The 12,105-nt window shown below is 36.6% G+C and overlaps 1 protein-coding gene across 1 annotated transcript in view; it reads right to left on the bottom strand.

Annotated features, from left to right (window-relative positions):
• Nucleotides 1-2,242: 2,242 nt before the first annotated feature.
• The window catches only part of LOC107658308 (ras GTPase-activating protein nGAP-like), a 14,431-nt gene continuing 4,568 nt past the window's right edge, over nucleotides 2,243-12,105 (bottom strand). The window contains exons 9-14 of the mRNA XM_016446841.1: nucleotides 10,330-10,508; nucleotides 7,992-8,952; nucleotides 7,776-7,907; nucleotides 7,489-7,691; nucleotides 6,410-6,497; nucleotides 2,243-3,497 (exon numbers count right to left, since the gene is read on the bottom strand). Of these exons, the coding sequence (XP_016302327.1) occupies nucleotides 3,330-3,497; nucleotides 6,410-6,497; nucleotides 7,489-7,691; nucleotides 7,776-7,907; nucleotides 7,992-8,952; nucleotides 10,330-10,508 (1,731 nt within the window). The 3' untranslated portion in view covers nucleotides 2,243-3,329. The remainder of the gene's footprint in view (nucleotides 3,498-6,409; nucleotides 6,498-7,488; nucleotides 7,692-7,775; nucleotides 7,908-7,991; nucleotides 8,953-10,329; nucleotides 10,509-12,105) is intronic.

Below are 12,105 nucleotides of genomic sequence, written 5' to 3'. Positions count from 1 at the left end.
CCCCCCCCCCCCTTTTTATAGTTTTATTTATAATTATTAAGTATTATTAGTATTTCTTTTTTTTACAGTTCTGCAGCTGTTACCAGGATGGGAAAATTTTGTATTATTTTTTTATTAATTTGCTTAAATTAGGACTACATTATTATGTAATTATTTGTCCAATTTTTGTCTAAATAATTTAGCTTTTTTTTTTTTTACTTTTTAAAATGCCAAATGACATATGATTATTATGTATATATTTATGATTAATATAAATGATAAATTAATAAATAGGGTATAACATAAAATAGGCCTATATTCTATTAATTAATCTGGCTAATAATTCCTAAAAATATAATAATTATGTCTACTAAGCTCTGGTAATGTATGAAATATATTAGCCTAACTGACTATCCAAATTTTAATAAAACAATAGGCCTATACCTTTAGAAGCACGGATGTGTCTGTCACTTTAAAGGTATGGTTCACCCAAAAATGGAACTTCTGTCATAATTTACCCAGGTTTTTCTAAACCTAGGTAAAATACTAAGTACGTTATCAGAGTCATTGGGGACCAGAAACTGTTCGGTTACCCACATTCTTCAAAGTATTTTCTTTTATGTTTAACAGAAGAAAGAAATTATTACAGGTTTGTAACAACTTGTGGGCGTGTAAACGATGACAAAATGTTCATTTTTGGGTGAACTATCCCTTTAAGTCAGGCAGTCCACCATGAGCAAGTTTCTCTGCAAACTGCGCGTTCATTATTAGCAACTGAACAGATCCATTGATAACGTTCCCATTCAGCGTCCCGTATTAATTTGATACGGGACGCATAATTTTACCTTTAAATACGGGACGATTCGATTTAAGGGACGGGTGGCAACCCTATCCTTTGGTGTATCCGAGATATGACATCTGGACAGTGGCAATGACAAACTTTTTTAGCCGTTTAATTGCACATTTCAAAGTAAAAATTAAAATATTATTTTGTAGACCAGTGCCCAGGACAGGGGTGCCCAAACTCGGTCCTGGAGGTCCGGTGTCCTGAAGAGTTTAGCTCCAACCCCAATTAAACACACCTGAACCAGCTAATCAAGCTCTTACTAGGCATACTAGAAACTTGAAGGCAGGTGTGTTGAGGCAAGTTGGAGCTAAACTCTGCAGGACACCGGCCCTCCAGGACCGAGTTTGGGCACCCCTGGCCCAGGACCGTGAGTTCTATCCATTTTTATTCAAAATGAGATCAAATTCTACCCACTTTTGGGTTGTAACAATTATGAAACTATGATTTCAACTGTATCTATATACTACAGTTCAAAAGTTCGGGGTCAGTAAGATTGTTTTTTGTAAGAAATGTCTTATGCTAACCATTTATTTAATCAAAAGTACAGTAAATAAAACGGTAATATCGTGAAATATTTCAGTTTAAAATAATGTTTCTATTTGAATGTGCTTTAATATGTAATTTATTCCTGAGATGGCAAAGCTAAATTTTTAAGCAGCCATTGCTCCAGTCTTCAGTGTCACATGATGCATTAAAAATTATTCTATTATTGATCTGTGCTAAGAAACATTTTTTTTTTCAGTGTTGCAACAGTTGCTGTTTTAAGTGTTTTAACTGCTTAATATTTTTGTGGAGAGTGATTCATTTTTGTTCTGGATTCTTTTATGAATAGAAAACTCGAAGGAACAGCATTTATTTGAAATACATATTCTGAACCATTATGAATTATATTTACTGTCACTTTTGATCAACAATGCATCTTTGCCGAATAAAGTATTAAACTATTCGGTAACACTTTTTAATAAGGTTCCGTGCATTAACTAACATTAACTAAGAAAGAGCAATACACTTGTTACATTATTCATTAATCTTTGTTAATGTTAGTTAATAAAAATACAGCTGTGCATTGTTGTTCCAATTTAACTCAGGTTCATTAACTAACATTAAGTCAATTTTGTTTTTATTTTAATACTGTATTAGTAAATGTTGGAATCAGCGTTAACTAAGATTAATAAATGCTTTATTACTATTTTCATTGTTAGTTAATGTTAACTAATGTAGTTAACAAATGGAAATTTATTGTAAAGTGCTACCAAATGATGTAATATAAAACAATATAATAACGAATACAACAATATTTAATGGGAATGACTCTTCTTTTAGTAATGTGCATTAATGCCAACAACGGCAAAATGAATGGAAGCAGAAATGCTAAATCAGTTTCAGGTCACACACAGACAACATAATCAATGAGGCCACAATCCATCTTTATTCAATGCTCAGCTTTCAACTCTGAGACTGACCATCAAATATATCGCTACGAGAACAGCAAACATTGAGGAGTTCTGTGCCACAAAAGGTTAAAGGCATTGATGCTCATATGGACAGAGTGAGAACACAGTGGAAAAACAATGACTTTCAATAAAAGTAGCAGACAAACAATAAACAGGATCAGAAAGAGGGCAGTGAGACTGTCTAGAACAAGAGGGCAGTGAGACTGTAGATTGGTGGTTTCACAGCACTCTGGTCAGATACATAAAACACATATAGGGCAAAAAATGTTAAGTTGGGTTGTGTGCCAGTAAAATAGCCTACATATCTGTCAAAATGAAAATTCAGTTCAATATTTTAATTCATTAAACCCACTGCTTCAGTCATATTTTTTAGTAAAATTAATGAATACGTATTTCAATTTCTTATTGAATATGTTCTAGATTTGTTGTAATTGAACTGTGGCTGGCTTAATTGTGTCCTTTTAGTCAACTAAAATCAGTCATAACACCTTTTGCAAAATGGTAACAAAATAATAATAATATAAAACAAAACAATAGAAAACTTGTGTTAGAAAACTGAGTGCATAAAATTGCCTTTCATCTATTTCTGCCTGTCAGATTCTGCAACTTGGGGACATTTACAACTACGGCCGATACCTATGTGCTTTTCTTCATATTTTCTTTTAAAACAATTCCATTTTAAGATATGTACATCTCCTTCATATATCTTAGGCAATAATTAAAAATCTGTTTGCAATCTTAAAACTGCATTTATGCGTAAATCAGTATTAAAAAAAAACAAACTCACTGACTCAGAACCGAAGCTACGCTTTACTCTCCCACGCAATCTCAAAACACTCCTCTGCAGTAGCATTTCTATACAGAACCAATATTAGATAACGTTTATATACATTAATAACCAGACATTCCTTGCAATCGCATGTATACAGTAGTCAGTCAGTTTAGGCATGTAGTCTAGGTACTCAGTCCGTGTTGAACTCGACCAATCGGTGCTGGTGATCTGTCTGGGAGCACCAATTGGCACGGCTCATCAAGTCCATGAGCACCAATCAGCAGCTGCTGTTCTTGAACTCTCCGTTCTCAGTGATGGAGAGCTTGGTGGGGTTGGTGGGCGACAGGCCGTTGCGGAGGTTGTGCATGCTGTATCGCTCTTTGACCTGAGTGAGGGCACTCATCAGCCGAGAGTTAGCTGCATCCAGGGAGCTGATCCTCTTCTCCTGCAAGCAAATTTAAGATTTTAAGATATCTTAATTTTTAACATAACAAAGGGATATTCAAGGTTACATATTACAGCCTGTTCTCGACGATTTAGCAGCAGAAACACAGAGCTCACATTTTTGTTCAAACATTTATAATAATTATATTACATATATATATATATATATATATATATATATATATACATATATATAAACACACACACACGAAATGATCATATAATAAATATGACATTTTATGCATAATACTATATGTGTGTGTGTGTAGAAAATACAAAAATATATTATAATAAATATATATAATGGTTAATTTATTATTATATTATTAATATATATTACATACAATTTATTATTATTATTATTAATTCTACTATTAATTTTATTATTAAAGGTAGGATTGCTTTTTCAGGTGAATGAACTTTTATTATGCATTACATTCTACTAAACTTTTCACAAATATGTATAAAATCCTATCTCTAGTATATTTATTTTTCAAACTTGAAATTACATTTAACCATGAATATTCCTTTAAAAAGATTCAATACGAATAAAATAATATAGTAAACAAATGACATTGTCCAAAAGGGAAAATGGTGGACATAGATGGTGAAACTGAATGTGTTAGCAAAAAAAAGTGAAAAAGTAAATAAATAAAACGAATTAAAAAGAATGTAAGTCATGTTTTATCATGTATATTTTTTCAACAAAATATAACCAAATCAACTATCTTCATTTCAAAGGAAGATCATTTTAAAAAGACAAATAATAGCTGATGTGAATAGGGCCTATTAATAATTTGTGCCAGTCTGACAGCGGTCAGGCAAGTGAACAAACACGCAAAAGAGCAAGTTTGTAAGGACAGCAAAATCAGGACAACTCAAATCCTGTATAAGCAACAGATGCAGACAAAAACCAGACAAGAGAGACCATCATTACACTATAAAGTAAATCTGCAGAGGGCAGTGGCAACTTGTGGAGTGCACACACATCGACTACAGTGCTGGGAGTGTGGCAGCATGGGCAAAAAGGAAGTGACTAGGCAAAAATAAGGAGGGAAAATAAAAAACAGCAGCCCAAGCACAGGTATCAGGTAGTAAATCTGCTTCGAGAGATCCATATCAACACATTCCTCAATAGCATCACACTAAACATCAGGAAGATGCTCTGACAGCTTTGAAATGTGGGAAAAGCATGAACATTTACCAAACACGAGGAGAATTTTTAATAAAGTCAAATGACAAAACAGGCTATGACTGAAAAGTTTAAGTATGCAAATGTATTTAAGTATCTAGTTTAAAGGTAAAGTGTGCAATTTCTATGTCACTAATAATGTCATGGACAGTTTCATTCTGCCTGAAGTACTTTTCAGTTCCTGATTAGAAATCCTACAAACTTTCTTTAAGATGAACTGTTACAACAATCACTAATGTCGTTTTTTTTTGTCTTCTTTTTACATTTAATATAAATTAAAATACTAATTAAAAGGAAAATTCTGTCATCATTTACTCACCCTCATATCGTTTCTGTGGACAGTAAAAAAAAACAACAACACTATTTTGAAGAATGTTGGTAGCCACACAATTTTGGTTCTCATTGACTTCCACTGGATGGACAAAAACAATGGAAGTCAATTGGAACTGTCTGGTTAACAACATTCTTCAAAATATATTCTTCTGTTTTCCTTAGAAAAAAAAAAAAAGCACAAACAGGTTTGGAACAGATTTTTCATTTTTGGGTGAACAATCCTTTTAAATATCGAATAAATAATTAAATATTAATAAAATAAAATAAATTACATTTAAAGTGAATATATGTATAATATGTAACATCAATAATATAATCACGTTATACAGTCAAACCAAAAATTATTCAAACACCAGATATAATTTTTGATATTTTTTTACTAGTGGGTGGAGGACACTACAGTTCAATTTAAGGGAGGATAGCAAAAAGTAAACTGACACACAGTATTATACCTATTAATTCTTCATACATTCTTTTAATTTTCTTTTTACACCACAGACTGAACAAAATTAAGCATTGCTTGGTAATTGGTTGACCTAAATTGGTATTATCTAATTATGTACTTAAATTTAACAGCTGACAGCTATTCAACCTAATTTATTCAAGATGAATTTGTTCTGACACAGTTTAACTCTGAGTTCTTGTCATATTTTATTACCATTTTCTAAACTATAGCGAATAAACTGTAATAATGTGAGAAATCTTGAAGGTGTCAGAATGTATTTTGGTTTGATTGTAGATAAATGTATACATTTCTAGTTAAAATTAATATAATACAATTTTTTGGTTAGTTTACGTTTCACATCCTATATCCAATGCAATCATTAGTTTTTTTTACAGTATATATATATATAAATAAAATTATTTATATGTATTATTACATTCTTGTTTATTATACATTTTTGTTATAGTGATCTCTGTGCAATTTGGATAGAGCGTCTTTTAACACTGAAAAACGACACGCTTCACATTTAACCTTCGTTTTATTTAGATTTAGATATTTAGATCATCTGAAGTGGAGAGAAACAAAATGGCTTGGAGGACTGAGTGTTGCAAAGGTTCAGGCCAGGCATGGGTGTTGGATCGGGGTGCGCTTACATAAGCCTAGCTGCTCTGCAGGAACAGAACTGTCTGCTTGTACTTGCCTGCTGGTATTACCTCAGTTCCATTAGCGACCTGGAATTCAGTAGGACACAGTAACAATGAGCCAGTCAGCAGCCTGTTTGCTTTAATACCATCTGAGGTTTAGCAGGGAGTTCAAAGCATACCACTGTGCAGCACACACAGGCCAGCTCCTCACAACCAGACAGTAGACTAAGATGATCTCCAAATTCTCACTCAAGTTTCCTTGCATTTATCATGCTGGTTAACATGGTCATCTGCAATACCTGTGCATCGATTATCTTCTGCTTGGTGTCTATGACCGCTTGCATCTCTGCATGGTCTCTCTTCAGTTCTTCCTCCACGGCCATCAGCCTATGAGCCACAATGACACAAAACCTGGTCAGATTTCACATGGTTTTGGAATATCAAACAGTTTCAACATTGCAGATTTGGTTGTTTATGGATAGTTTTGTTTATGTACAAATTAAAGATTAAAAAGGAAAAAGGTATAGTATAGGGACTAGTATTGTCAAAAGTACCAACTTCGGTACAATGATTACCGCTTCACGCTCTTCACCGAGCGCTTGCACAGATGCACACGGGAGCGTTTGAAAGCTGCGTCTATCAGCAGATCCCAAATATATCTGCACATAGACGGATCCGCTGACAGACGCCTGCTTTCAAACGCTCCTGTGTGAGCGCTCGGTGAAGAGCATGAAGCGATGATCATTGTAGCCAATCACAGTCATATCTGTTGAGCGTGTGAACACAATGGCCAATCAGCAGTGTTTAAGAATCCGCTCAATAGCGCTCAAATGTTAGCGGGAAATGGACATTTTTAAAATTTCAGTACTGACTGATACCGAAGTCTGTACTTTTGACAACACTAATAGGGACCAATTCTTACTATTAACTAGATGCTTATTAGCATGCCTATTATTAACATATTGGCTGCACTTATAAAGCACATGTTCTGCATGACCATATTCTACATCCCTAATCCTACCTAATACCTAAACTTAACAACGACCTTACTAGCTATTAATAAGCAGCAAATTAGAAGCTTATTGAGGCAAAAGTCTTTGTTCAATGGGTTGTTAATGGCGAGAATTGGGCCTTAAAATAAAGTGTAACCAAAAAAAAAATTACTTAAAACTTAAACACATTCATACCTTAAATAAAGGATTAAGGAAAAAAACAGCATTTATACAGTATTGTATTGTTAATCAACAAATGTACATATATATACACAAGGATTTTACTAAACATTTACTAAATATTTAGACTGTATTTTGAGGTTTGCAACCAAAAGTATAAGATTTTCACTCCTTTATATATACTGTAAATTTGGTCATACACTCACCGGCAGATAATACTTTTCATCTGGCTGTCTTTCTCCTCTTGTTGTCTGCGCAGACGGTCCTCACTGTCCTCCAATCGAGTCTTGTATTCCAAAAGCAGCTTCTGCATCTGCTGTTCCTGTGCCAGCAGCCTCCTCTCATATTCCTCCAGTCGCCGACTAGACGCCCGCAGACGCTCCTTCAGTTTTGAGATTTCCTGTTCGTACTTCAGAGAAAAATAGTAGAACCTCTTAAAACCTACTACAGTGACTATCTAAAGCATATTTGCAGCAATTTCTCCTTTTTGTACCTTCTCTACATGTTTGGCATCATCTTTGCTCTGTCCTTCCTCTTCCTCATCTTCATACTGGCCGTTATTCAGGACCCATGCTGCCGTTCGCTCCACTGGGGACAGGGTGACTGACTCTACAGGTGACTGTACCTTATGGACACATGCAAAAGAAAGCATTATTTGGGTTCAAACATGTCTGGGTAAAGCGAACTCTTTCCTCATCTCGGTCATTACCTGTTTGGTGCCTCGTCCTCCTGGAACCGAACTGTCTCTGGAGCACGAGGACTGCTGTCTGGATCTCTCACCGCTCTGCTGCATGGGTTCAGTGTTGATGCTGCTGCTGCTACGCAGGGAAGTGCTGTGAGGAAGCGATCTTGGAGTTCGCGCCGCTGTGTTTCCTGCCACCAGCCCCACTCCTCGACTCTGTTGCTCCACCTTCACGATATGTGCCGTACCTGCGCTGCTCTGCCTCGGTACCGCCACAACCTGGGCTCCCGAGTGCTGGTCTGCCAGGGGAGGGTGCCAGCATGCTGTGGGAGGAGGTGTTTCTTGTCCCTGGATGCTTTTGCGGGTGAGTTCTTCCTCCACGCTGCTGGTGGAGGGCATCTGTGCTCTGGGAGTAGCTCCCCGGCCCCCTGACGCACTGGGACTGGCGCTCCGAGAGCTGCCTGTGCTCAGGTTCTCCAAGCTGGAGTCTGGCTGCAGGGACTGGGCGGAGTGCGTGGACTGGGTTGAGTGTGTGGATTGTGCGTGCAGGTTACTGAGGTGGTAAACAGGGTTTTGGAAAGACAGCGGTTGCAGGCTACGCTGCTGGCTGAGGGAGGGGTGTATAGGGCGCCGCACTTGTGGGGCACTTTGCGGCAAGTTGTCTCTTAGTTGGGGAACTTTTGGATGGACAGGGGGCTGGTGGAGGTGTGGAGGTGGGACAGAGCCAATGGAGGCCTGAGAGCCCACTCGGCCTAATCTAGGTGGGGCTTCGTTGAGAGAGTTAGGACCCGGATGCCCTTGTGCCAGGTAAGAGTCCTGCAGGTCCATTAGAGATATACTGCGTCCATTCGGTAGGGGACTGTCTCGCTCCTCTTTGTCAGAGAAGCTCATGCTGTGAGTGGAGGACTGCTGACCCAATAAAGGATGCTTGCCTCGGACTAATGCCTCCATGTGCTCCTGGACAGGAGATTTGATGCTCCTCATTTCACTGAGGAACAAGATACAGAAGAATGAATATATGAGAATGATGCAGTAATAATATTGCACATTTTATTTGAATGGTTAAAGTCTTTAATTAAGTCAATTAAAGTCTCAGTTAAATTAAAGTCTCAGTGGTTTTGGAAATTTACATGTGCTAATGTAATGTTGATTCATACTTTGGTGTTACAATGCATTGTGGTCTATTCTTGTCCGATACTGATTGGCCTTCTCAGAGAAATATAAGTAGGCTTGTCAGCCATCTGTTCCGAAGCCTTTTTAAAAGTTGCGATGAAACGCAAGTTGGGACAGATCTTTTCTTCTGTATTGTGATACATTTCTGAGTGAAATGGATTACCAAAAAAGAAAAAAAAAAATGGTAGTACGGGACGTGGTTCAATTCATCCATTATTGACTGGATAAACTAGTTCTAAATGCAATCTTTGGAGAAGTGTGGCATACGTCACAAATTAAATGGCATGAAAGGGAAACTCACCCTATCTACCTTCTAAATGCACAATCTATTGTGAATGATTCATCCATGCATACGTTTCTTTCTTTTGACCTTTTAATTTGTGACCCTGGACCACAAAACCAGTCTCCAGTTGCACGGGTATATTTGTAGCAGTAGCCAACAATAAATTGATTGTCCGGGTCAAAATTATCGATTTTTCTTTTATGCCAAAAATCATTAGGATATTAAGTAAAGATCAAGTTCCATGAAGATATTTTGTAAATTTCCTACTGTAAATATCAAAACTTAATTTTTGATTAGTAATATGCATTGCTAAGTACTTCATTTGGACAACTTTAAAGGCAATTTTCTCAATATTTTGATTTTTCGCACCCGCAGATTACAGATTTTCAAATAGTTGTATCTCGGCCAAATATTGATGATGTATAAATCTCAATTTCATAAAATTGACCCTTATGACTGGTTTTGTGGTCCGGGGTCACATTTATCATTAAAATGGTCATAACGTAATCTTCTGGTGAAATGATAAGAGTTCCCACCCTAAATTTTTGATCTTTTCAATAACCTGCTTCACTCAGATGTACGTCACAATAGAGAAGAAAAGATATGTCACTACTTCCATTACATCGCACCTTTAACCAGAAATGGCCCTTTAAAATGTTCATGTTTCCACAAGTTCAAACTTGGCACTTTCACAATACATGTGAGAATCAATGATGTTCTTCTCCTTTTAGGAATGCACCACGTTTGATCTTGTGGATGAGTGAGTAACTACTATAATTTTGGAATAACAACCAAATCATTTCAGTCTGTTCCTCACACAAAGCTTAATTATGGCTTTAGGTGATTTAGAATATAGCGCAAGAGTCATACATGAAGTAGAAAAAATTATAAAATCCAGCAATGTCCTACCTGTCTGCTGGGTCTTCAAATATTCTCTGCAGTCCTGAGGACACACTCCCACTGATGTCATGAGCGGAGCTGTGGTCCTGGAAGCGCCTGAGCTGCTGCTGGATGGGGGTGGGGCTGGACAGGGAGCGGGTGATATCGCCAAGTATACGCGGCAGGGGCCCCAGTTTGGCCACCGTCGCCTGCAGGAAGGAATTGTCACCCTGGGTTGGCGTGTAACCACATTATGGACCACAGAGGGCAAACACATGGAGCCCGAGAGTTTGAGGGTGCAGATGGCAGATTGGTGGGTTGGCAGGAGGGTTTTTTGGTTGTTCGAGATAGTAGGCACCATAACGCATAGGTGGTAGGACAGCGTAACCATGGAGACACAGTGTGTCGGACAGGAAAGGGTGGAATGGATAGTGACATGGGCAAACAGAGGAGAAAACAAAAGGAAAAAAGTCAAATTAGGGATAAATAAAAGAAAAACCAAACACGTGCTTCTACAAAAATGACAAAAGCTGTTCCAAAAACAACAAACAGAAACAAACAAGGTCAAATGCAGGCCATGCATCAAACAACAACAGAAGGTTATGTCTGAGATGAGATAAAAGGTTGAGATGAATTAACTCATGGCAGGAAACAAAAATATTGTGCAGGGAGGTTTTAATTGCAGTCAAAACAAAACCATGCTCCAGACGCAACAGGTCAGCAAGGGTTAGGGGAAGGGTGTGAATGCGCTGTGTCCAATGCCATTAAACAAACATTAACCTTGAGGCTAACTTAACCTAAACAATGAGTTATGACACTGCAAACAAGAGCAAAGCTTTTTTTGGTCACACACAGCTGTTGAACAGTACTGCAATGTTAAACATTTAAAATCTGCTAGAACCTTACAACGTTTAGTGGGGATCAAGCATTACTGACATGAAGCACACAGCTCAACAGAAGACATTTGCGGCAATACCTCTGAGGTATGAAATGTGCTTCCTGATTTTGAGCCATTCTTTATTCATTATGGCCATTCTTAATACTTAAATGTGCACTCAGTATTTTTTTTCATTTACGTTGAGTAGCGTTCATGTTGCATTTGCTTAAGTCTCAAGGAAAAAAATCTCCCAACTAATGCTGTAAAATATACATGGGAGGCAGTTGGTACTACATTACTATAATATTGAAGGTTAAAATTCTAATACTAAAATAAACTAAAAGTTAACTAAGTTTAAATTACATAATTATATTTCTACTCCAATTAATTTAACATTTGAAATATAAACATTTAAATGGTGTCTGTCATAGAAACTTGATGGATTTATTCAAACTTAAATACTGAAGAACAGTAAAAAATTATAATGATTGTTATATGGTGCAGATATTTAGCAAAATGCTCCTCTCTAGAGTTAATTTTTCTAGCTGACTAAAGTTTATGGTCACCAAATTATTTTATTTTTTTTTCTGAGGTAAATGTGACGTTCTTTGAATATTGTAATAACATGCACAGAATTTGAAATCTGAGATTTATTTCATATCAAAAGTAACAAATCACAAAGCTTACTGTGATTTATTGGATGCGATGCGTGCTACAATGTTCTGTTCAATAACTGAAAACAGGTTAGACTAATTGATTCTTGGGATTTAAAGGGGTCCTATTATGCTTTTTCACTTTTTCAACTTTAGTTAGTCTGTAATGTTGCTGTTTGAGCATGAAAAATATCTGCAAAATTACAATGTTCAAAGTCCACTTCAAAAGGAGATATTTTATTTAACAGAAATCACTTTTCAAAAACTACAACAAAC

Source organism: Sinocyclocheilus anshuiensis, unplaced genomic scaffold (assembly GCF_001515605.1).
Source record: "Sinocyclocheilus anshuiensis isolate Anshui unplaced genomic scaffold, SAMN03320099.WGS_v1.1 scaffold375, whole genome shotgun sequence".
NCBI classification, from domain to species: Eukaryota; Metazoa; Chordata; class Actinopteri; order Cypriniformes; family Cyprinidae; genus Sinocyclocheilus; species Sinocyclocheilus anshuiensis.
This window is presented reverse-complemented; position numbering and strand designations above follow the sequence as displayed.